General features: G+C 38.2%; 1 protein-coding gene across 11 annotated transcripts in view; it reads left to right on the plus strand.

Annotated features, from left to right (window-relative positions):
• tead1b (TEA domain family member 1b) overlaps positions 1-27,729 on the plus strand; it is an 89,186-nt gene that overhangs the window by 50,280 nt on the left and 11,177 nt on the right. For 5 of the 11 annotated variants that reach the window (XM_048186243.1, XM_048186241.1, XM_048186239.1 and 2 more), the window contains 4 exons: positions 14,838-14,902; positions 20,748-20,810; positions 20,902-20,964; positions 27,072-27,083. In XM_048186243.1, coding sequence (XP_048042200.1) covers positions 14,838-14,902; positions 20,748-20,810; positions 20,902-20,964; positions 27,072-27,083 — 203 coding nt within the window. The remainder of the gene's footprint in view (positions 1-14,837; positions 14,903-20,747; positions 20,811-20,901; positions 20,965-27,071; positions 27,084-27,729) is intronic. The other 6 variants (XM_048186245.1, XM_048186250.1, XM_048186244.1 and 3 more) reach the window with 5 other exon arrangements.

A 27,729-nucleotide genomic window follows, 5' to 3' on the forward strand; every position in this document is an offset into this window, starting at 1 on the left:
GGTCAAACACTTTTATATTCAGTTGGATGATACTAGAAGGTGGTGTGGCACAGGTGCACAATTCACTCGAAACTTGAAACATTTCAGTTGAGTTTGGGCTTGTTGAAGAGTCGCATTGCAGGAGATGGAGCGGGGAACTTAAAAACGAGGACCATCAAGGTCATGAAGTTTGGCTTTTCATTTACACATATTGGTGACTGCTAACAGGTTTCTCCTCATGTTCAGATGTGGGATTGATCCTGAGAGATTGAAAATATTGATTTAACCCTCTTTCTTGCTCTGAACGTGCACTCGCTGGGAGGTGCCAGCCATCAGTGTGTTCACACATCCGCAGGGCTGGAGGTGGAGTTGTCCCGAGCCACTGAGGAGGCTCTAGCGTATCAGTGCGCTGTCCATCCATCTATCCATCCATCCATCCATCCATCCATCCATTTCTTCCTCTCTCTCTCCTAACCCCCACAGCCAGGCCTGCCTCAGCAGTAATATATGTGATGATGTACTCACCACCTCCTAATTGATAGAGTGATTCAGTGGAGGACTTGCTGTAATAATTGGTCCTTTGGGAGCACAGGCAGACCCTGGGAGGGAGGGAGGGAGGGCGGGAGTCTGGCTGCTGGGAAACACAGAAGACTAAATAGAGGAAAGACACCCAGGCCTTCTCTTTCTCCTCACCTGCCGCCTCACCGTGAGGATTTACGAGGGGTCGTCTAGCGTAATCCTCTCTGTCTCGGTGAAGCCTCGAGGTTGCGACCCACAGATTTCTGCTGGTGGCTTGTCTGTTCCCACAATGGATGCCCACCGTTAATCCTGCCGCGGTTTTCTGACTCATGACCTAGAGCCCGCGACCAGAGCTTTCAGACTTCTCGCAGGTCACCAGGAGTTACTTATCGATCTCATTTTGTGTTCGTACACTTTCAATTGATTTTTAAAGTGGTATTTATTATTTTTAAAGACAGTATTATGAGGAATTAATTGATTGGCTGTCATGTCGATGTACTTGTGGTAAGACTGATCGTCTATTAGTCAGCGTTAAATACTGCATTACCAGATTGTATTCTTAAGTCATTTCTGACTCTGATTTCTGGTGCCCTTTGAACTGGTGATGTTCAGTTTTGCAAATTAATCATTGTTTTCGAACTGGTTCTTTGTAATTACTTGGCCGTTGGATTGGTAAGACATCCATAAATCACCCAATTATATAATGAGACCTTTTTGGGAAGATGTTGGAAATGTTAACAACTAGTGGGCTATCAATATGTTTACACACACACATTATATATATATATACCAATATTGCAACTAATGCACCAATATTGTCTGGCTGATACTAATAGGCTGGCAGTTATTTTCAAGTTATGGAAGAAAACCGATAAATTTCCAATTTTGTAAAACTATTTTAACGTGCACATTCTATTGACAATGTTGAGACTGACTGAAGGACAAATGTTAATTGGCCAAGTTATAGACATCTAAAAAATATTGGTCATACTGGCCAAACATATCCGTCTATCACTATAAACTAAATATTTGTTGTCTAAATAACCTAATCAAAAACTTATTAATAAAAACATTTTAAAACAAACATTTATCAGATACTCTCAGGAACTTTTTAAGAAGACCAATCTTACTTTGAATCCTTGATAAATTGTCCTAGTTATAGAGTTTCTCCACTGTGCTCTTTTGGATGGAAGTGATGGTCTATTACCAGCATATGCTTGTAGATCCTGGTTACATACCAGATTCCCACTCACTTCAGATTGGCAGTGCATTGCATGACAGTGATGGAGTGGGGGAAATTTTCAGTAAGACGTAATAGCTGAATAAGAAACACGAAGCATTTTTCAGGCCTGCAGACCTGTTTGTTCATCATTTGCGGACCACAAAAACAAGTGTGGCTATTGAAGGCAGCCGTGTGTCAGTCTCATGAGGACGCACACTAATCCATCCTCATTCGCCGTCACCCATGAGCTTCTGATAAGTGATTGACTCAAACAGAAGCTGCTTTTTGTACATTAAGGTTAAATGCTTTTAATGATTTTTATGTGCATTGAGAATCAGCTCATGAAGTATAGGCATATTGATATGAAGGCTGAGACAAAGCCAGAAATCCTTGGCTCAAATGTGGATTGGAATAAATGAAAGCCTGTGAAGATTAGATTTAATAGAGTATCTGAAAGATTAAAGACGTACCATCAGTGAACCTGTCTGTCCTGGTGATGTTGTGGATTATAGACAGAATGAATGCCTCCTTATAAGATGGGTTGAAATGCTTCGCCATAAATGTATTATCTGGTGCATTAAAAGGATTTCTCAGTATTTTTGTGTGATTAATTATATGTGATGTTCAGTTTTGTTGTTGAGCTCCCCTTACATAAAATCATTTTATTCAAGTGTGCTATTAGTATACTTCTTTTAAACTAAAAAATTAGAAAGTATACTTTCAGTCTTACTTCTGAGAAGTATACTTTATGTACTTCTCAGACATACTTTTACACTTAAGTATACTTGACTTATACTGACAGAAAAGTATATTTGGCCTATATTTGTACTCAATCTTTTGATCGAGATATACATAAAAATTATAAATAAGTATTCTAAGTATACTTGGTTTTGTAGTTGTGTTTACTCTTTTGTTTACTCTAAATACTTTTTTCACATAGTGTTACACAGAAGCATATTTTTCACATAGAAGCATTGCTTAAGCACATGTAAAATGTCACGATCATCAAATATTTAACAGTATATAAATCATAACTGCATAACGTTACCGAATGAAATGTCGACCCATGAAGAGGTATAGGACTGTGAAAGCTTTGGGGGTGTTGATGGAAGTGTGATTTTAGCTTGACAGTGACTAGCAGGCACCTTCATAATGATGAGAATATATATTAAGTTTTCCTCTTTAGGACTTCAGTGTCAGCAAGCGGTAGTGCGGAGTAAAGTTACTTGGATGGACATTTTTTTTATTACATTTGCATTGCTTTTTAGGATGCAAATCAATTAGATTTTTACATTTTCTGGAGAGAATGTTAATATTGCCAGTGCAAAATTTGCCACCATGATTTTAGTGATTAACAGGGCTTATACTTCCCTTGTCGACTTTATGCTCTGGTTCGTGGACAGTCCACATGACAAATTTTTCATTGTCTGTACAGTCCACAGATTTCCATGCATGGCATTTGCATACAGCTCGATTTTTGTGTCCACGTGGACACCAGTGCATGTGCAAGTATACTGATCGCTTGAAAAGAGGTTATTTAGATGTGCACGTACCCAACGCATCTGTCCATGGTCATGGTCAGTGGAGTATACTTTGAAAGTCTTGCACACTCTGAGCTGAACACAGAAAATGAAGCATACTGGGTCTTAAATGTTTCAGTGGTTCATTTGCTAGGGTTGCTAGGTGGTTCCTCACTTGCCCAAGACAAAGAGCCATCCCACAAGTCTCCATATTTTATCCTGAGTCCATCCTATTAATCTAAGTCTAGAGGATACTTTTGTCTGTTTTATTGTATGTCAGGCTAAATAATTTACCCATCTGAGCAATAATAAAAGTGAATCCTGCTTTACCAAACATTGCTAATAAATGGACATGACATGGTTTGAAAAGCTTGTTTCTTGTTCCATTCTCCCATGAAAGGGCTTTCTGAGTGTGGTAAGTGGGTGATTCATGTGTATGTGATTTGTGTGTGTGAGTGAGGTCTTGCTTTTTCAGCAGGTGGCAGATGGCACAGGGGTCCCGGCAGAATGACCCAACCCCAGACACACATGCACACACCCTCATTAGGTCATAGTGTGAAATGCATGATCTTGAACTCTGAGCTTGTTCAAGTCAAAGGGTGGGTGAGAGGCCAGTGTTTTGACCCTAAAAGGCCAGGGTAATGCTAAGTGCATGTCGAAGTTAGTTAAATTAAAGGTGCTGGAATAAACCATTTTTTGGTTCCCCAAAGAACCGTTCAGTGAAAGGAAACATTTTTTAGTGTGAAGAACATTTTAAAAATCCAAGACTCTTACCAAGGAAATTTTGTACAATTAATGTAGAAAGTTCTTCATGGCAGTGTTTCCCAACCCGTCTACTAGAGTGACCCTAACACTAAACATTAAATGTTTTCCTAATCAAACACACCTGATTCAACTCATCAGCTCGTTAGTAAAGACTCCAAGTTCTCAGATGGATGCATCAGATAAGGGAGACTTAGGGTACGTTTACACAACAACTATGTAGTATAAGTTTTTCCTTTGCGTTTTTCGCGTACAGACGACAACGTTGTCAAAATGATCCCTATTCACATGGATCTGCAAAAAATAAAATAAATAAATAAAATAAAAATGCTGTATTATGCATGCCAGGCCAGTAGTTGGCGATGTCACTTCGTAAAGAAACACAACGCACATATAGACTGAACACGTAATATGCATAGGCATGCTGTCATCGTTTCGACAACTTTGTGTTTTTTTAGTTTACATGGAGACGATAATGGTATCATTTTCAAAAAGTTGCACTTTGAAACCAGTTTTCAGATGTTTGCATCAGGCCCTCAAAATGCTGTTGTCATGTAAACGAATGGCCAAAATGCCTAAAAAGTTCTGCTTTTAGTTGAAAACAGTGTCGAGTAAATGCCCCCTTAAAAATGTGCAGTGTTGGGGCTACTCCAGGACCAGGGTTGGGAACCACTTCTTCATGTGACCATAATGCCAGTAATGAAACTTTGTTGAAGTGTAACTTATGACTCAACTCTCTAAAGCTAGGGGCCCTACAATGAGGAAATGTAAACCCCCTGAAATAAGTAACTGATTTGCATGATTCAGATGCTAAATGGATTTCAAGTAGCTAGATTAAGGTTAGGCACTTTCTCTTGTAAGATTTAGTTCCTTGGAAGTTTAAGTTCAAATATATTGTCACATTTACTAATCCTTTTACACTTGAAATAGAATAGTCAATCATTTTTTTTGTAGTTTGCTCGGACTATTATTTTGAAGTAGGATATTTTTTCAGTTGTGAACATACACTAGTTACAATCCTGATTTTTTTTTTTTTATTTATTTTTTTTTTTTTTAGAAATTTTGCTGGATAAACTTTTGCATGAACCTCATCCTTTTTGTGCCTCATTTTGCACACTTGAATCTAGTTCTGTGTCACCTGCTCAACTTCCAATGCACAAATCTTGCTCTTTGTCTCCTGTCTATGTGGGTTCCCCTTCTAGCAAGCAGTGTTCCTTGAATGCTGTTGTTCTTGGGAGTAAAAGGCTTCCTGCCTGCCTCCCTTTGCCCCACTCTGGCCCTTCCCCCAGAATAGCCAAGCCAGGGACCCTTGGAGTGAATGCCTCCATATTGTTGGTTTAGTCTATTGTGATGCTAATGGAAGCCGGAGACCCTCGAGTCATCTATCACGCGTGACAGGGAAGCAGGGGCATTGTGTCTTGTACTGCACACAGGAGAAGGGCTGCTGTCTCCACAGGTCTCACCGGGGGAATATCAAACCCAAAGAATTCATGCTTTGTGGTATATTGTCCATAGTGACAGAAGTACTACTCAATAACTACACTACCCCAAATTACTAGCTACCAAACATACCATATAGGTTAATATGCAATTCATAACATTTTAACATGAACAGTTTGTCTTTGGTTATTTGAACTAGCAATAGATTTGAATAACAGATTGATTGTTTGAAAGAACAACAGTTGTCAGGTAGAATGCTTTGTTGCACTTTTGAAATCTCACAAGAATGAATGTTCAGAACAATCAAACTTAGTATTTTAGTTCCTTTCTTCTGTCACAACTGACAGTTTCAACTTGTGGCCTATTGAGGACTAATACTAGATTTGGATGGGGTGAAGCCATTGAAGTGAGGTTTTATGTGAGAAATCTCTCACTGCTGACTGACTGCATGGCCATGGTCCAGCATCCACTGACTTCATCGTTGTCCAACTGGCCAGATGTGAGTGCGGTCAGGCCTGCGTTAAACAAATGTGGTACAACAGGAAATGAGTCCTTTAAAAAGCTCTGAGAAAAAAATGTGATGTGTTTTTAGCAATCAAAGAACATAACCAAAGCCATTAAAAGGCTTTAATATGCTATAACTATAAATGAGGACAATGTTTATGGCATGGGGTCTGAGCCGGGCTGCAGGATTTTGCTTTGATTAAATCATCTTTGCTATGACATGCTGGCAGGAAGGATGATGGGGCTTTATTTGCTTCACCCCCTCGGTGTGGAATCAATGGCAATTTTATGCTGTCTTTTTAAATGATATAACACACTCCTGCTGTAGAGGCTCTTTGGCTCCTGTGGAGTACTATCTGTGAGGGGCTGAGAGGATGCTAATGGAAGGGCTGGTGTTGATGGTTTCATCCCAGTTAGAGCTTTAAGGAGGAGGACACTGCCACGTGTTGCTAGAAAAAAATAACAGCTCTTACCAGCTTAAAGTGGTCAAACTCATTTTTGGGACAGCTGTTGTTTTTGCACACGTTTGGTAGTCTACCAGCTCTAACCAGCTTGCTCAAGATGGTCTACCAGGTCAATAACAAGTCTATCAAATGATAGTCCAGTTCAGGTCATGCTCATTTCTGGGACATGAAATCTGGTTAGTTGCTGTTCCAATGTGGCCTACCAGCTGTATCCAGCTTGATCAATTTTATCTACCATGTCAAAACCAGTTTTAACAGCTGGTAGTCCAGTTAATCAATAATCTTGATCATATTGAACTTACTGTAGGGATGACAGAATGCCAATGTAAGGGCTGGTCGAGCTCATTTCTGAGACATGAATACTGATTTGTTGCTGTTCCAAGGAGGTCTACCAGCTTTAACTAGCTTTATCAATTTGATCTACCAGGTCGAAACCAGTTCCAGCAGCTGATAGTCCAGTTAATCAATAATATAGACAAGCTTGAAGCACAGGGGATGCTAATGTAAGGGCTGGTGATGATGGTTTCATCCCAGTTAAACTGCAAGTAGTTTAGTGGTTCCCCGTTGAAGAAACCGAGTCATAGCTGGTTTTTGGATCATAGCAGCTGGTCCAATGTGGTCTACCAGCTCTAACCAGCTTGACCAAGATGTCGGGGCAGTTGATCAACTAGCTAATGACTATAACATGCTGGGTTGGGTCTGTCGTTACCTGCTTAAGGTGATCAAGGTGAATTTTCTGGACATGGCAATTGAATTTTGGTATTATAATCTGGCCCTCTTCAGCTGGACCAACCAGCTTGGACCGTCTAACATGGATAAACGACCAGTTTGGGCCTTTGGACCAACTGGTTTATTTAGCAGAGATTTATATCACACTAGTCCAAAGTCCCAGTACTGATCCTCTTTTGCAGCAGTAAAGAGATAATTACACAAAGTAGACAATGTACAAGACACATTTGATATAATTTTTTGTTCTGTAATGACTTTATGAACTTTCAAGTTTAAGATGACAGGTGTCATTGTGGGCTGAGAAAAGATATTGAGTCTTGACACATTAATGGTGATTAGTAATTTGAAAGTTCACTGCTGCTAGAGTGCTAGGTTGTGTGTCCACCAAAGTTTTTCCTTCTGCTAGTGAATTTTTCCAATTGTTTTCAATGGGAGCGCTGCATTTTTAAAATGCCAGGAGCATAATGAGGCACTGAGCATCCATTTCAAGCCAGCGCAAATACTTTACATTGTATTAGGGGTGGTACAAAATATCGATACGGCAATATATCGTCATCCTTCTCTGGGGTGCATTTCCCAAAAGTATCATTAGCCAACTGTGATCGTAAGTCCCATTGAACTCTATTGGTAACGACGGAACTTGCGACCATAGTTCACTTTGGGAAATGCGATATGAGAATCGATATGCTGGCACCAAATATCGATATTTTAATGAATAAAATAAGGTGATCTAAATAGATTTCCCTGCTCACAGCGTCGCTACTTCAAGGTGGCGCTCGAACACATGAATGAGGGAAACGTGAACATAAGTTACTTAGCCTAAGAAAAAGAGGTTTTTAATGGGATGGCGGACAGCAGTGTGAGTAAAATAATAATAGCTGCCCCAGCCACGTTTAAGCTCAAAGTCTGGAAACACTTTTATACCATTGATGTGACAAACGTAGACATCTTAGACGTTCTTTACCGAGCACTTACACAGATAGGCATGGGAGCATTTGAAAGCAGGCGTTTATCAGTGGATTTGTCTATCAGCGGATCCCTAATATATCCACGGATAGACAAATCTGCTGATAAACGCCTGCTTACAAATGCTCCCATGTGAATCTGTAAGTGACAAGCACTCGGTGAAGAGCGTCAAAGGTGTCTATTTACAACAAGTTTGTAAACGTGAAGCGTTGATCATTATAGCCTATCACAGACATGAATGTTGACCGCGTGAACACACAATAGCCAATTAGAATTGTTTAAGAATCCACTCAACAGCGCTTAGGCTATGCTAGGCTGGTATCGTCACAGTCGGTACCTTTGACAACACTATTCCCAGGTTTGTTTTAAGGAAGCTGGTAAACACTGAGATGTTCCCAGGTTTAAATAAAAGAGGTTGGTAATTTTTTTTATGTACCAGGTTTACATAAAACAAGTCAATAAGCAGTTAACTAAGGATAAATGTGTCAGTTGACAAGCAACGAAAAGTTTAAACTTTTGAAAGTATAAGCATACAGTGCTTAATTTAATTAAAATGTTAAATTTAATTTACAAACTAAAAAACTTTTTTGTGCTGTTTTCTAACAGTTTGGACTTTAATAAAGAGAGAAAACCTGCACTTAACCTTTTCACTGGCATTTTGTTTTCATAGTTAGACAGATATCATGATGTATCGTTACAGGATTGTCTAGCAATATATTGATTATCGCAGAATCGTGATCATATCGTTTCATGAGGTTCCTTGCGATTCCCACCCTGACATTTTTATATAGAAACAATACAGAAACAAGCTATCTGTGAAATTAGATGAAACAATGAAAAAACATAAAACAATGAGGAAATGCTTGTTGTGCTGAGCTGTTTGAGAGCAGCCCAGTTGAGGTAATGAAACCTCATCCAAATTAAAAAATGTGTGATGCAGCTTTGTAAGGTGAGAGTGAATGTGTGGTAAAGTGGGCTGCAGTGGGGAGTCATGGGGGAGTAGCGGCCAATGCAGCAGCTGTGTAAACCTCATCAGTTCAAGAAGGGGATGCAGAAACCAAGGGATGGATGAATGTAATGAGAGGGTGAACTCTTGTACCAAGACTGTTAATTGTTCTGGCTTAGCTAACGTCCAGCTACTGTCACACCTCGGCTCGACCGTGCAGATATCAAAGACACACCCTATTCAGAGAAAGCCTTCAATGGCCCGAGTCTGTCGGTGCATATCTGAGGAGTCTGAGCAGGGGAGGATGAGTTAGTGTCTAAATTGAGGTGGGAGTGCTGACAGCTCTCAGTAGGGAGCGGGGAGGGAGTCTGCTCCTCTTTCCTCTGAGGGAGTTGGCGCAAAGGGCGGAGATGCATTCCTAATTGAATGAAGAGTCAGCTGGGGGACAATCCTAGAAAGAGGGGTGCCGGCAGGCCCCAGTGAGTGGCTTCTGCTGTTTTAGGAGCTATTGATATGGACTCTGCTGTCTTTGAAATTAAGGGAAGCCTTTTCCTACTTGAGAGGAAGGATTTTTTCTTACTTGGTGCTCTGCTTTTTAGTCAGGCCATAAATACCTAATCCTTTCCCTACTGTTTTGACTGACAACTGGAAAAGTCTTTCAAGAGTTCACATCCTCCCTGTTCCCACCCCCTGCTCGGCCATCCTCCTCTTGTACACCGCACTGACAAATGAATATATTCACCATGAATATCCGCAATGGACAAGACTTTAAATCGATTTGGTGCATTCAAATGGACCTGTTCACACAAAGCAAAGCATGCCAGATTCAGTTTTTATGTTATTTCAAACTTTTTATGGACAGAGGTTTGCAGTATTTCACCAGATTTCTAATAAGTGCATTAAACCTTTTAAACAGCAAAAAGCTGTAAAATTAATATTGCAATATTAATTATGCACTGTCAAAAAATTATTATTTTTATTATCATAGATAATATCATAGATATTGATTTGTCAAATAGCAAAATAATCTCAAGATGATTTTCTTTGTGCATTTTCAGTAAGCAGAGTTTTTAATATATATATATATATATATATATATATATACACACATATACAGTGTCCTCCACAAATATTGGCACCCTTAGTAAATATGAGCAAAGGCGGCTGTGAAAATAAATCTGCATTGTTTATCTTTTTGATCTTTCATTCAAAACATTCACAAAATTCTAACCTTTCATTGAAGGAAAAGAATTGAAAATGGGGGGAAAAGCTCATTATGAAATAAATGTTTTTGTCTAGTTCATGTTGGCCACAATTATTGGCACCCAATTATTGCAATGTCCTTTTCCTAAGATAACAGCTCTGAGTCTTCTTCTATAATGCCTGATGAGTTTAGAGAACACCTGAGGAGAGATCAGAGACCATTCCTCCATACAGAATCTCTCCAGATCCTTCAGATTCCAGCTCCATGTTGGTGCTTCTTCTCTTCAGTTCACTCCACTCATTTTCTTTAGGTTTCAGGTCAGGGAACTGGGATGGCAATGGCAGAAGCTTCATTTTGTGCTCAGTGACACATTTTTGTGTTGGTTTTGATGTTTGTTTTGGATCATTGTCCTGATGGAAGATCCAACCATGGCTCATTATTGGATTTCTAGCAGAAGTGGTCAGGTTTTGATTTTTCATCTGTTGGTATTTGATAGAATCCATGATGCCATGTATCTGAACAAGATGTCCAGGACCTCCAGCAGAAAAATAGGCCCACAACATTAAAGATCCAGCAGTATATTTAACCGTGGGCATGGGGTACTTTTTATCCATGTGTGCACCAAACCCATCTGGTGGGTTTGCTGCCAAAAAGCTCTTTTTTTAGTTTCATCTGACCATAGAAGCCGGTCCCATTTGAAGTTCCAGTCTTGTCTGACAACTGAATATGCTGGAGTTTGTTTTTGAATGAGCAAAGAAGGATTTTTCTTGAAATCCTCCCGAACAACTTGTGGGGATGTAGGTGCTGTTTGGTAATTCTTTTTAGGCTTTCTGAGACTCAAGACTCAACTAATATCTTCAATTCTCCAGCTGTGATCCTTGAAGAGTCTTTGGCCACTCAAACTTTCCTCACCGCACATTAGGACGATTTAGACACACATCCTCTTCTAGGCAAATTTGTAACATCTTTAATTGATTGAAACTTCTTAATTATTTCCCTGATGGTGGAAATGGGGATTTTCAATGCGTTAGCTTTTTTCTTATACCCATTTTCTATTTTGTGAAGCTCAACAATCTTTTGCTGCACATCAGAACTATATTATTTGTTTTTTTTTCATTGTGATGAATGATTAAGGGGATTTGGCCTTTGTGTTTACACATATTTGTACTCCTGTGGAACAGGAAGTCATGGCTGGACAATTTCATGCTCCTAGTCACTCTTGTGTTCTAAAAAATGTAAATATGAATGGGAATATACTTCAGAGATATTTTACTCAGAAGAATTTCTAGGGATGCCAATAATTGTGGCAAACGTGTATTGGAGAAAAACATTTATTTCATAATGAGCTTTTTCCCAATTTTCAATTCTTTTCCTTCAATGAAAGGTTAGAATTTTGTGATTTTTTTTTTAATGAAAGATCAAAAAGATAAACAATGCAGATTTATTTTCAAAGCCGCCTTTGCTCATATTTACTAAGGGTGCCAATATTTGTGGAGGACACTGCATATATATATATTTTTTTTTTGTGCATTGGTCCAGAATCAGGGTTTCACAGTCCAACCACATGCAGGGCACCTGTTCACACTCTTTTAGAATAAAAATGTGACACATATTAATTTAAAAATACAAAGTATTTTTCTCTTATTAATGTCATGGGGGGCAGCTTGTCTCCTGGGGTTTCAGGACCTCCAGTGTGTCCTGACCCTCTTTTTTTGACTCAGTTTCTTTCTGCCAATGTTGTTTTGCACGGCAAACACAGGAAAGAAAGCGTGCTGGCCAAGTCCCGCTGAGCGGGGTTTTTTTCAAGGCGGTGAAAAGAATGAATTATTCAGCAGTAAGCATGCTTACAGCTGGCCGTTTGTGAGCTTTGATCTAGGAATCAGGCGTCTGCATGAATGCCCTTATTGTCATGTTATGTGTACACAGTGTGTGAATTATTGAAAGTGGCGAGGCCCTGGCTTCATCTGGGAGAGATTACAGTGTTGGCATGCTGAGGAGGTGGGCTGGAACTGAAAATCCCCAGATGCTATTTATTTGTCCTGGAGGTCACATGATCTCCCGCCGTTGTTATAGCCTTAACAGAATGCCCTACATGAAGAAAGAGAGCTCCCCGTCCATTCAGCCCGCACATGCATCAAGCACACATGTTGGAATTGCACACGCATTAGCTTCAGGCTGTGTTGGGGAGCGCTACACACCTGTTATGGCAAGAGGGAGTTTTTACTGTTATCATGTAGACATTTCAAATATTGCTAGCAACACATGTACATGGTTTGTGGGTAATTCCAGAGTTTGGTCTTTAAAGGATTCAGTGCTTGATTGGGGCTTTTTCAGATTTATTTTGACATCGATGATGAATTCATAGTTAAATTTGGCATGAAATGAAAATTGTTATAGATCTTATTGTGAATGATTCATCCAAGTACAGTATATGTTTCACTTTTTTAAAAAATGTTTTGAGCTCATAATATTTAAAGGGACAATATAAAAGATTTCCAAAAACCACAAGAACAGTGTTATATAAGTTGAGCTCGGAATCATGGGAGATATCGTCTTCACCTTTGCTATGAGACACTTGTTGCACGCTGCAGTAAGCTAGATCGATATTAGAATATCATATTAATATAATCAAGAAAATGAGATTATATAACACTGTTCTAGTCGTTTTTGGAAATTTGAATCCAAAAATCATACATATTGTGCCTTTAAAATGAGGAAGCGAATTAGTAAAACATGCTGATGTATTAGAAAGTTAATTCGTGGCCATGATATACATATTTTTTTTCCTGCATGTCATGTGCGAGGCTCTGTAAAAACATGAACAGGACATGCTAAAATCCCTTATATCAGCAGGTCCAATTCATTCTTTATGGTTCCCCTTGGTTTTAAAACTCATGAGGATTTTACTGAGAGAAGAGCAAATTACTGGTACGCAAGAGAGAGGAGGTGAGTGAGAAAGAGATTCCCTTTCACACGACAGGTGTGCCTAATAGCAGAAGCTCAGGAGATTACCCAGCACACCTGAACACAGCGAGCCCAGAGCACAGCAGGTGGATGATGTGGCTTTGCCATCTCAGTGTGTGCCCATTTCACAAACAACAGACCTCAGTCCAGCCTCCGCCATGGCCAGTCACCCCACTCCACACCCAGAACACATCTGCTGCCTCAACTCACCTTTTATTTCTTCGACAATCTACCTTTAATTTTAGCATGTGCTTTGATGGAGCCATGGCCTGGTGGTTAGTTACAGTACAGGTTGAGCAATGTTGTGCATATGGCAATTTTGATTTCAAGCCTTGCTGAGTTCAGGTCATTTCCATATTTCTTTTTCTCCTCATCTAAGGCCAAAAAAATGAATAAATGGCTGGACTCGGCGGGACTGAGTCCAGGGAGTGAATTTCAAGGGGGGATGGAGTTCCAGTTCAAAATGTAGAGGATTTCCATCTTTTATCCACATAATAGCTTCCAAATGCTATGCAAAATTCATACATAAATATAATGGGATTTTCTGGATCTGTGGTTTAAAAAAAAAAGTAACACTATAGTTTAGAGTCCAATTCTCACTATTAACTAGTTGCTTATTAGCATGCATATTACTAGGATATTGGCTGTTTTATTAGTACTTATAAAGCACATATTAATGCCTTATTCTGCATGCCCATATTTTACATCCCTTAATCATACCCAATACCTAAACTTAACCACTACCTTAATAAGCAGTAATTAGGAGTTTATTGAGACAAAAGTCAGATGTCTCAATATGTGCACTACATATTCACCATTCCTTTTACTTCATGCTAATTATATTTTGGGGAAAATACATTTTATTGTTGTTCCAAAGTAAATTGGGTGGACACGTGGTAAATTGTAGCTACATCAATTCTGCGGTTGCCTGTTTAAAAAGCTAGTATTATTACACGGCCCTGAATAAAAAAAAAAAAAAAAAAAAAAAAAAACAAGGGCTCTATGGCAACCGTTGGCTACAGCTGGACACATAATTAGAGTAGCTCCTTACCTATAATTTGCGTAATAGTTTTGGGGTGGCGGTATGTTATTAACATATGAAAAGGCTAAGCAGGGGTCATTGTGCCTTGCATCAGTAATTAGAGCAGTGCCGAGGGCGCAAGAATGTGTAGAGCTGCCATTAATTGGAGATCACTACAAAACCATGCTTTAATTATTATTTAGTGAGAACAGTAGTGTGTTAAATGAATATGTTCTCTGTCATTACGTGCTGTAACCATATGAATGTCCGTATCTGTTTCTTTTCATAGCATGAGGCTTTAAAGAAATTGGGATTAAATTAGATTAAATTGAAAAGCTGTAGATTTGTTGGGCTATTTTCATGGTAATAGCACACGCAGCCAAGTTTTCATTTAAATTAGGCGTGTTTGTTTATTCACTGGGGTAAAGATTGCTACATGTTGCTGACATGGTGGGAACAATTGAGGCTGTAGAGATTTTGGCTCGTGCATATGAACTCAAGGCCATGCATTTCTGCTTTGATTAGGGAAATTGAATTTAAAGTATTACGTCGCCACACATTTTACATTAACACATCTCATGTTTTGTCTTCCCCTAGGTCGGAATGAGCTGATTGCCAGATACATCAAACTCAGAACTGGGAAGACAAGGACACGGAAACAGGTAAGAGAATCCGTGGTCTTGCACGCATGCCACTAAACAGGGGAAGGCCAGCACTGTTGAATGTGCCTGCTATTCGAGCTTATGCAGAAAGATAACTTACAGCTCACACAATGAACAGCAGAAATAAAGACATCCACTTAGGGGTGGGCGATATAAGGAAATATACACAGGCAAAAAAAAAAAAAAAAAAAGTTGCTGTTTGGATTTAAATAGGCAATTGCTTAAGAGTCTATGATTAGATCATTATTACAGTGATTATTATGTTTCTAGCATGTTATATGTTTGGGAAGAGTTCTTTTAACCCTAATTGATGTAGTGTGTAGCTTTTCATTTCTTAAACAACCTTGTAGGAAGACACATCATGGCCATATTCCAGGATGACAATGTCAAGATTCATCAGGCTTAAATTGTGAAAGAATGTTTGGGAGGGAGCATGACGAATCATTTTCACACATGAATTGTCACCTCTGAGTCAAGTCCTTAAATTAATTGAAAGTCTTTGGGATGTGCTGGAGGAGACTTGTGAGAGTGCTCACCTCTTGCATTGTCAATACAAGATCTTGAACAAAAATTTGATGCACCTCTTGATGGAAATAACATCACAACATTTATTTCCATTATGAGGTGTATCAATTTTTGGTCTAGATCCAAAGATCCAAACAGTGACTTTTTTGGGGGGGCTGGGCAGTGTCTATATCATTACAAGAAATAATTAAAAAACTAATAAAAATATTTTGATAATTTTTTTTTTTTAAATTATGAAAAAAGTAAAAATGAGTTCAGTCACCTAAATAATTAAAGGTGTCCTATTGTGCTTAATGCTGTTTGAGCATGAAAAAGGTCTGCAAAGTTACAAAGTCACTCCAAAGTGAGTTATTCTCTGTATCAGTGCGCACTGTTTCTGAACTCCCTGAAACACCTCCATTGTAGTTTTGATATTAACATGTCACTATATTCCTCATTTAAATAATTCCCACCCAAGGTATATGCAAAATAAAGGCAGCGAGGCGAGAGGTGTAACAGATCGTAGTTGATCTGTGATCCGTACAAACCAGGGTCACGGTTCAGAACGCATGTGATTCACGGATTAATTGCAAAGTTTAACCATCATAGAGTGAAAGTTTGCATGCATTTTTAAGTCATGTCAATTTAAACATTCAAGCCATTTTAAACCAATTAAGCACAAGACGGCGTGAAAAAGAGAACTCAATTTGAGACTCGTGTGCGTGTTTCAGATAGCGTGCGAACACAGAATTGAGTTCTCTTTTGCAGCTTTTTGCGCTTTAACATACATGCAAAATTGTCAAAATACCCGTCTTGGCAAGTGTCCTCATAAACACCATCGGTTTTGTCTTAAATGAACGAACAACTGAGAAAGAAAACAGAATGCGTATCAGTATATTTGATTCGTGCATTAGCTCTTAAAGTGAAAGCAGCCTTATAAACCTGCTGCTGTCTGTCTGTCATTAATGTAAATCAAACAACAAATCACTTTTATCATTTAACAAAGATCAATCATATTTATATATACATATTTATTTATTATATTTTATACAGTGAAGACTATTCAGTGTAATTTTACATTTGATTATTCAATTTATGAACATACCTGACTTAAAACTTAAAACTTTATTTCATTCATATCTTTGTTCTATTGTATTTATCTATGCTTGTAAATTGTTTATTTGTTCTTATTTTATTAATGACTTGTCTTCAATAATGTTTGTTCTTTAAATAATACATGGAAAGCAAAGTTAATAGTTGCCAATAGTTAATAGTCCCAGACACGCTCTAAGTGGTTGACCAATCACAACACACCGGTCCATCAGACCAATCAGTGCTTTTCAGAAGGAGGGGCTTCATAGAGACAGGAAGTAAACAGAGCGCTACTGACAGACTGGGAAGAGAGAGGCTGCAAATATTTAAAATATGTGAAAAATAATGTTTTTTTGTTTTTTGTTTTTTTAACATTCAAGCATGAAAACCTGTTCTAGTAGAGCCCCAAAACAAAATCAAGGCTTTGAAAAAAGACACAATAGGTCCCCTTTAATGCATAATACTAAGTTATCTGCTCATAATCACTTTTTTTATTCAAACAAAAAATTATGCTTCTCCTGTTTGCAAGTACATATGCATATATATTTTACCAAGTATTTATTAAAATAAATATATTACTATGTTAATTAAAATATAAAAGTGTATTTAAAAAATGTTAAATGATAATATTTAAAATTTAAAAAAACACTTTAGTTTAGGGTCCGATTCTGACTATTAACTAGTTTCACTATTAACTAACTTATTACCATGCAGATTACTAGGATATTGGCTGTTTATTAGTACTTATAAAGCACATATTAATGCCTTATTCTGCATGATCATATTCTACATCCCTTAATCCTACCCAATACCTAAACTTAACAACTACCTTACTAACTATTAATTAGCAGTAATTAGGAGTTTATTGATGCAAAAGTCATAGTTAATAGTTTGTTAATAGTGAAAATTTCACCCTAATCTAAAGTGTGGCCAAAAAAATGATAAAATTGACAACCTGAACCAAAATGCCAGACTGTAGCTGTAAATGATACTGAAAATATCTGTATTCAGCCAGGTAAATGAATGGTTTGCACAAGTATTTTGTTGTTAAATAAAAACCTTCATAGAACAAACTAGCACATTGTGTTATTGTGTTATAAATATATGAAAACACACTATTCAGTTGAGGTGATTGGAACACAAATTCTCTTGACAAATTTCTTTATTGCCCACCCCTACTCTCACACTCATACATAAGGTTGTACACCCCCCCCCCCCCCACACACACACACGCATAGCCGCTCATGCAGGAGCATGGAGCTTTGCAGCATGCTCAGGCTGGGTGCAAGAACGCTAATGCGATTGTAGAAGAGACGGACCCTGAACGCTGGGCTCAGCCGGCAGATGTTTCATTCAGCTGTATGAGAACACGCCGCTGAACTACAGCTATGGCCAAGACACACTCACTCACACATAAGCTAACACTATTTTAGCAGGCTTATTATTAAAAAGAGTTCAAATAGACATGTTTTTACACAAATGAACTGTTCAGAACTGAAATGTCTGTTTAAATCCATGAATCTGTTTCTCCATTTGATTGTAATGTAATTTGTCGTGGTGATCTGTATGTGTTGGTGCAGCTTTAACACTTCAGTGGGCTGTGCTTAGAGGGCCATGTCTCAAAGCTCTTATCAGATACATTTACTACAGCAGACAGGGAACATACTGTAATACAAGACATCCTCTTGTTTTAAATGAGATATGTGAATATTCCATGTTATATAGTATCTAGGCCGCTCTCTCAGGTGGATAAAACAAACAAAAAAATTGTTTATGGTAAACTACAACAGAGCAGTTGTACTTCAGCATTATCATGCTGTTTTAAGACAGTTGCATTATATAATTAAACATTGCATAATTAACAGTTCCCTATTCACCCTAACACTAGCATTGCATTGAATGAGGTTGTTTGAATTCGCTTTTTATAACTCGCTAAAATAATTGATTCTGATTGGTCAATTACTGCATTCAGCAATTAAATATTGGCAACACTTTACAATAATGTTCCATTTGTTAACATTAGTTAATTACATTATTCAACATGAACTAACAATTAAAACTACACCTGAGAAACCCAGCGAATGGGTTGCTTTAACCCAGCGGTTGGGTTGTTTTAAATGTTTGCCCAACGTGCTGGGTAGTTTTATTTAACTCAACTACTATATTGTTTAAAATTACTGTATTGCTTGCTTAAACCCAAAAGTATGTTGGAAATTAACATTTATTAATATGTTTAATAAATGAACATTTATTAAGTTTAAATAATAATAATGAAACAATAAACATTTATTAAATTGCTTATTAATAAATGTTCACCTTTTGATTATTATTGTTGCCTCCAGTAATTATGTGTCTGATTTTTAATTTCCAAACTATTTTGGGTTAATTTTAAGCTGGCCATATAGTAATTTAAAAAAAAATAATTGAGTTAAATAAAACTGCCCAGCACTTTGGGCAAAAATTTAACCCAACCACTGGGTTAAAACAATCCAATCGCTGGGTTTGTCCATTTTTAATCCAACTTGGGTTGTTTTTAACACAGTATTTTTTATAGTGTACTTGTAAAGCATTTATTAATCTTAATGTTAACATTTAACGTGAACTAACAATAAACGGTTGTATTTTTATTAACTAAAGTTAACAAAGATTATTAAATAATACTGTAACAACTGTATCACTTATTGTTAGTTAAGTTAACGTTAGCTAACCTTATTGTAAATTGTTAGCCTAATATTTTTGAATAATGACCATGATCACACTGCACATCTAGTATAGCCCATTTCCTACAACTAGTAGTTTAAAAAGTGCAAAGCGCAACACTAAAATGGCATAAACCTATGCAGACAATAGTTTGAAAGATCTGGTTGACACATCTCAAATTCGCAGCAAAGTGAAAAGTCTAGAAATCGACCCAAACGCTGAAACATCACAACAATCCCATTGTAATTTCATTTGGCTAAGCCTGAACCATTGAAATGATTGTTGTAATTAATTTGGAAAGGTCAAAGGAGCACTTGTGCTGCTGAGATATGTGTAAATGTGACTTTGCCAGGCTGGAGAGTTGAGAGTGGCGGGCCTCCGGAGACCGGCGACCTCATTAAATCCGCGTTGAGCGCGAGGCCCGTTCAACAGCCACTTGTGCGTGATTGGCCTGATTAAGACGAGGAACGCTCTCCACGTAACCCCTCGGAGCAGAGCCTCATTACAACATCACACAACCTCCCACCTCACATCACTATTAATACACCATTAGTACATAATTCATAAACAGAACTCTGACTTGGTGGAAAATGCAGAGCAGCGGTTAAAGGGCCCCGGGGCCCGCGCAGCCGCTCTCGCTCTCCTCCCCGAAGAATACTAGACGTGGCCATTCTCATTCAGTACACAGAAGATCACATCTGCTCTGTCTTAATGTGCTTAAGAGGCCTGCATCCTCCTTAATCAGCTCACTTATGTGAGGAGGTGAGCAGGCCGGTGCGCTGGGTGGCCGTCAGCTTGGCCACGCTTTTCTTTTAACGAAGCCGAGCGGAAGGTATGGAAGCGTGTTTCTGCCAAGGAATAAAACTATTTAAAAGATAATTGTGACTTTTTATCTTGCAATTCTGACTTTTTTTCTCACAATTGCAAGTTTATATCTTGCAATTCTGACTTCTTTTCTACCAATTGTGATATAAACTGGCAATTCTGACTTTTTTCACAATTCTGACTTTATTTCTCGAAATTGCAATATTCTCTCCTGCAATTCTGGCTTTTTTCTCACAATTGTGAGATTTTCTCGTGCAATTCTGACTTTATTACTCGCAATTCTGACTTTTTCTCGCAATTGCGAGTTTATATCTCGCACTCCTGACTTTTTTCAGAATTGTGAGATATAAACTCACAGTTGCAAGTTATAAAGTCAGAATTGCGAGTTTATATCACAATTCTGACTTTATAACATGCAATTGCGACTTCATGTCTCACAATTCTGACTTTACAATTTATAATTCGAGTAGCGAGTTTATATCATGCAGTTCTAAGAAAAAAGTCAGAATTGCAAGATGTAAACTCTCAATTGCGAGAAAAAGTCAGAATTGTGAGGTAAAAAGTCGCAATTATCTTTTTTATTTTTTGTTCAATGTGCGGAAACAAGCTTCCATAGAAAGGCGCGCTAAAGCCATCCTCAAATGTTTGACTTGTTAAAAATGTCTGTAATTCTTTATCGCTTTCTTTTCTTTTTGCTTTTCTTGTTTTGTTTTGAAAAACGGAGGTGTCTAGTCACATACAGGTCTTAGCAAGAAAGAAAGTTCGAGAAATCCAAGCTGCCATCAAGGTACGTCTGACTCTGCCCAGTTGCAGGGGGGCTTTTCATCGCCATGGTTACAGGCTGTTCCTTTGTTTTCCTCCCCTCCCCTACCCCGCAGGTGTCTAGTCACATTCAGGTTCTTGCCAGAAGGAAATCTCGTGAATTTCATTCCAAGCTAAAGGTATGCGCTTTTCTGCTTTTGGGCTTGTGGTTGCCATGCGTCTCACTTCCTGTTTCCTGTGAATGTCTTGTTGCTCTAATTCCTGTAACCTAGATCCCTTGCATGTGACGGCCTGTTTAGCATACATAATTCAACGCCTGTACTCCGTCCCCGATGTGCATCCTCCTTTCATGCTCATCAGTGGACGTCTGTATTACTGCCCGTTTTCGCCTCTGTGTTTCACTGGCCACTAAGTGCGTGTGCTCTGAGTCTAACGCTAAAGGTCCCACACGACTCCTGGTTAAATATAGCAGGGGTGCAGTAACTGTTGGCACATGCCGCAAACCTGAAAAGAAGCATATGCTTTGGAAATTAATATGGATGTGAAATTCAATAGTTCTGGAGGGAAAAGGCAACTATTAAGTTTGTTCCATAATGCAGCAAATTTTGCTGCTCACCGACTTGAAACTGAGGTTTTATAAATCCCAGTTTTCTATCCCTGTAATTTTGGGGACAGTATTTTTAGAAGTTCACAAACTAAATCTTTAGGTTCCATCTTTGTGGAATAAGGAAATATAATTTAAAATATATTAAACTATACATTATTTTTTATGGTAGATATGACCAAATGTTATATATATATATATATTAATAGATAAGCATTTATTGCATTATAAGAGCTTTTATTGCATATGAAAAACTGTGCATGTATATTTACTGATTTTTTTTAACATCTCTAATTTGTTTCCAATTACAATATAAAAGTTTTATATTAAAAGTTATCTGTGCTGCTAATGTCAGCAAATAAAAAGAATTGCAGAATTGTGAAAATAATCAAAGGGGCCGTTTGCACAATATCGTTTTCAACAAAAACTGAAAACCTTTTATGCAAACTTTTAAAAATGGGAGTTTTTGAAAATGATACCATTATCGTCTCTGTGTAAACTACAAAAACGTGAATTTGTTAAAACTGTGATGTCATATTACGTGTTCATTCTATAGGCACGTGGTGTTTCTTTACAAAGTGACATTGCCAACTACTGGCCTGGCAGCATAATACAGCATTTTTAGTCATTTTCGCAGATCCTTTCGAACAGGGATAATTTTAACAACATTGTCATCTGCACTTGATAAAAACGCAAAAGAAAAAACATTTTCATTTTTAGTACATCGTTGTCGTGTAAACGTACCCTAAGGTTCCTAAGATTTCCCATTGGCCAGGCAAACATCTAGCCCTGCCCTCAAACTAACGCCATTGGTTGAGTCAGTGTTACTGCCAATGGGCCTGATTCATGAAACTTCATGAAAAGTCAATTTTGAGTAATTTGCACGTAAAACGGACTCCGGATTCACAAACACTTTGTAAACATCAAATTTTACAGTTAGCTCATTCACAATTAGCATAATCCCCTCCTATGAATTACAACTATTTAAATTACGTGTCCAGGAACATTGTGGAATCTTTCAAACTCCCTTCTCAGGTTTGGCTCCATTATATTGCATAAGTGCAAAAGAGACTAATAGGCCGTATGTAGGGATGCATGATATATCAGCCACCATATCGGTGTCGGCCGATACATGCTCATTTTTAATGTTATCTTTATTGGCCCGAGAATAAAATTTGGCCGATATATTAAAGCTGATAAATAATGGATTATTTCCTTCAGCTGAGTCACTTCAGATGTGCACTGTTCTGTGCACTGATGATTTTGAATTGCTTGATAAGATTGGAATCACAAAAAGAAAAAAAAGTTAAGTGCAACATGTGCAGCGCAAGTCTGTCATATAGGCTACATAAAATTATAATGATATAATATTATCATTGTGTGCTTGGGACATGGTTTTTAATGGTGAGACTTTTGTTTTTGTAATCAGGCTCTCAAAAATTACATTAAAATTTGGATTTATTTGCCAATATATCAGTGTAATATTTGTCCCGCCCCTCCTCCACTGTGATTGGACGGCTGGGTAAAAAGTGACAGTGACGAGTGCTGTGTTTTCAGTTTGCCTATAGAACACATAACCTCCATGTGGTAGTTAACAGGTGTACATTTCTTTCGTACCAACTAACATTTCAGGAATCCGAAAATTTACGTCAGAACGAATGATTTACTCAAAAATTCATTCTGCTCGTGTTTCATGAATGAGGCCCAATGCGTCAGGATGTTTTGATAGTGAAATCAACCTTCGAATAGCTTATAGTTGCCTCTGCAAATTAAACAAGAATGAGAGAAAGAACTGCTTTAAAGATGTAAACCTTTATATGACAAAACAAAGCCTCAAAAGCACAATGCACTTTGCTGGTCGCATGAATGCATGTCTCTGTGTCATGTTTGCATGTGTGTGTGTGTGTGTGTGTGTGTGTGTGAGTGTGTGTGTGTGTGTGTGTGTGTCGTGTGTGGAGTGTCTCATGCTGGCAGTACGCTTCAGCTGGTGAGAGTGGCTGAGAGCTGGAGGTCAGAGTTCAGCAGGATTCTGGTCACTGCTTAAACAACACAAGCAGCCACATGACTACAGGAAGAGCACAGTCTAGAGTAAAACGAGCGCTGCTTTGCCTTTATCTCTCCTGGAGTTTAATGAGGTCATCTGTTCTTCCCAAACGCTCTGCACAAGAAGTCTAGCCCAAAGAGCCCCATTAGGGCCGTCGTTCAGATGCTTTTTGTGGCATTCCCCTCTCTTCTCGCTCTTTCTCTTGGCTTTTTTTTTTTTTTTTCCAATAACCCACTGGCTGTCAAATGCTTTCCTTATGCTGCATTAATGAAACTACTGAAATCACCCCCCCCCCCCCCCACGTTTTCTCCCACCATTTCCAAACACCCCCCCCTGTGTGATTCAGCCATATAAACAGCAAAGTGTGCTGCATATAATCACCTTACATCAAATGCATCTCATCCACAAAGGCTGCGGCTTATGAAAAAAAGGGCCTTTTGTGGAAGGGATAATCTGATAATAAATTGACCTGTCATTTAAGATACATCTGCAAGGGTCATTTCCTAATGTCTGTGTTTACTGAAAAGACTTTGAGGTTGGTCTGACTTCTCTGTATCCTTCTGTTTCATTCTCTTTCTTTTTGTTGAGGTGATGACTAACTCCTTTTGACCAGCACACTTTTCCACAGTTCCCAGTTTACTCAGATAGATTAATGACTCCCCCATTTGTGTGCGAGTGTATGCATGTGTGTGTGTGTGTGTGTGTGTGTGCCTAGTGGAGCGTCTGTGTGCATTTCCGCCATGAATGGCTGGTCTTTCAGGGACACTGGCGGCTGCCTGAGTAAAAACAGCCAGCTTTTGTATGGGTCTCTGTCTACTCTCATCTAAAGCAAATTAGAAATCAGGAGCGGGGAAGAATTTGAGCTCCCTCCTGCCATTTGCAGCGTAGCATTATAGTAAACCTGCCCAGTGTGCTCTTATCTGAGACATGTTGACTGAAATGACTGTCATTATGGTGCCCCTCTTTGAGCTGGTCTGTAATGAAACCCTAGCCACAGTAATCTCAAACTGCCATATTATCAGCTATAAATCTTCCCTAAAGATGCTTTCCGCAGTTCATCTGCTTGACCAGCGCTCACACTGAGTCCTCAATCTTGGTTTTACTATTAGCATGTGCACTGTGGCATATCACTAAAATCACATTTATAATATTTCAGAATTTTCAATATTCTTATTCATAATTAGCAATATACAGGAAGTCCTTGAAACATTTCAGTCATCGTGTCACATCCCTGATGAAAAGGCCAGCATCAATTTCAATTCTAGTTTAGAATTTAGAATCTAGTTTAGAATTTAGAAAAAAAAATCACGATAAAAATGTTCATATCAGTCAATATCGATAATTATCACAATAAATGTCAAATCTTTATTTTATTAGATTTTAAAGGCAGATTTTTGCCCCTAAACTGTAAAAAACTAGACCATTAATTGTGATTTTAAACTACCACTTTTAACACCAACAGGCGAACATTTAAAAAATCTGATATAGAACATTTAAAACATTTTTGAATTCTTTACACTTTTCATGTCATTTTTCCTTAAGAAAATACATTTTATTAGAAAAAAATAAATGTCTTACTTTCTGCATGTTCTAACGGGTGATATTGTAAAACAGTAACATCTGTAAAAATTGTAACAAAAATACTGTAATTATATTCCATTATTACTTTAATACATATAATACATGTCTACATTAATGAGTGAATATCCCACATTTCTGCCAAAATACCATGGTGCGGTTAGTTACTGCAGTAAATCCATGGTAAATGATGGTGATTTGTAAATTGAAAAGCCTTCTGATTGTTTCGTTGCGCACAGTGTTTCTCCTGTTTGTCAGCACTGTTTCAACTGGCTTTAAACTAGCTTAAATCACGGAGACATTAGTGTTCTTCACTGAATTCAAGCTCTTCTCACTGGATCTCACAGCGCTGTTTAGTGGTCATGTGAACAAGACCGATCAGTGAGTAAAAACATCCGGTCTAGTCTAGTAAGCTCGCTCTGCGCTGCCAGTTGAACTTTGAGCCTAGTGGCAGGGTTGCCAGGTTTTCACAACAAAATCTGCCCAATTGATGCTCAAAACTAGCCCAATTGCATTTCAGTGGGGTTCCCCCAGTAAAATTTGCATTCAATATTTTTTGACAGGGATCCCCTAGTAAAATTTGCATTCAAAAAAAGAAAAATAAACCCAGTGGACTTGACAACACTGCCGAGTGGATAAATGGTCTGTGTAGCATGCCGTTCAAATGAGTTTCGTTCTGTTTTTGGTGCATAAACATTATTGAACATTCATCTAACTCTTGATATCATTTTATCGATGAAAATTATATTGTGATAATTATCATTATAATTTTATCGCCTAACCCTAGTTAAAACTAGTTCTGTACTGGTCAGCACCCTGTTCACCAGCTGGTGGCGACTTAAATTGTGTCATTTAAAAGCGTCAAAGCCACACGTGACCAAACCATGGACCAATCAGGGGAACGCTTCCCGTACATTGACACAACTCGCCGCTTAACTACTATAGTATGATGCATCGTTGGAGAAATTAACAAGCTAGTCACGACTGTTTCCCAGAGCTGTAGTAACATGTTTGCACCTCTGTTGTTTGAGCCAAGTTGCTTCAACAATATAGGACTGTCGTTAATAACATCATGCACAGATGGTGGAGTAATAATATCATGTTAGTTAATTTACACAAACAACAAAAAGCTGTTCATTTTATTAATCACTTTAACATGCAGGATTTAATTGGCATACACTTCTGTGGGCTACTTCACTATTTTTGATCCCTGTCTTTATGCTTTATTTGAGTTTGATTCATTGTGGGATCCCTCTTGCGTCATACACATGAACGGCACTGATTATTGACACGCAAATATATATATAAATGGAATGAAAAATATCGAATGAACCACATACTTGCTTATTGTGCCCAAAAATGTAAGCTTGTTTCCACCACTGAATAAAATAACTTTTTGTCTCACAATTATGACTTTTTTTTCTCAGAATTGCATGATGTAAACTCACAATTGCGAGTTATAAAGTCAGAATTGTGTGATTATACAGTAGTCGCAATTGCGTTAAGTCAGAATTGTGAGATATAAACTGGAGTTTGTTGCAATTCTGACTTTTTTCTCTGAATTGTGTTTACGTCTCGCAATTCTGACATTATATCTTGCAATTGCAAGAAAAAAAGTCACAATTGTGAGATAAAAAGTCGATTCCATTTCCTACTTAATTTGAACAAAAATGCACGTGCAAGAAGGTAAACTGTTGAAATTAGCAAAACAATTTTCATTATGTTAAAATTACAAAACTTCGCCTCCGTTAACTGAACTGTGACACCAGCTCCATTGATTTTATTGGAAGCAGTCTAGATTTGTGCATCTCAACATGACATACAAGGCTGGTGTGAACACGGTGTTAGCTGGTGAAGCTTTCTGCTGGAATCTGTCTTAAGAAGACTGCATCCAAAACACCATTTATGCTGGCCTTTCAGCAGGAATTAGTCTGTATATCAGATCTATAAATCTGTTAACTTGTCTCAAGTCTCTCAGCACACTTATAAATTGTTTGAATTAACTTGCCAAAAAGTGCAAATTGAAAATTGACGATGTAACCTTGTTTGTTTGCGTTTAGGTGACAAGCATGGTAAGTACGAGTTCTCAGTGCTCTTGACTGTGCATCGACGTGTCGCCGTCACAGTATAGCAGCTGCTAAACACCTGCTTGAGCTCTGAGCCTCTCTGCCTCTCTCTAAGCCAGCTCTCGCTCTCTCATACGTGAGCCGCTACTCCAGCATGTTCATCCTCAGCTTTTGGCCGCTTTTCACTGTCTTTTCAATGCAGTTCTGCCCCATTCACCGGCTGTTTAACATGATCAGTGGCAGGACATCCATCCTAATATGGCCATTCGCTCTATACAATAAGCACGTGGAATGTTTGTCTTTGTAGAATTTAGTCATGCACACTTTAGCTCAGTTAATTAAATTACCAGTTTTAGAAATCTCAATGCACAGACATTCTTTGAGTTAGTAAAAGTCTATATTCAGATATGGTCTTTAGCCTCCTTGTGAAAATAATAAAGAGGATGTGTAAAGGAGAAAGCGATGTCCTTCAGGTCCTTTTCTCTGATGCGTTCATCTGTACTGTTTCGGCTCAGTTTGGTGACCTTGATAGGAGCTTTTTGAATGAGAACATTACAGCAAAAAAGAAAGTTAGTATTACTTAACCCTTGTTCCTGGTGGACACAATGCGGTTATTAGAAATGTAGGAGCTACGAGATAATATATAACATCA

This window comes from Megalobrama amblycephala, linkage group LG3 (assembly GCF_018812025.1).
Source record: "Megalobrama amblycephala isolate DHTTF-2021 linkage group LG3, ASM1881202v1, whole genome shotgun sequence".
Lineage (NCBI taxonomy): Eukaryota > Metazoa > Chordata > Actinopteri > Cypriniformes > Xenocyprididae > Megalobrama > Megalobrama amblycephala.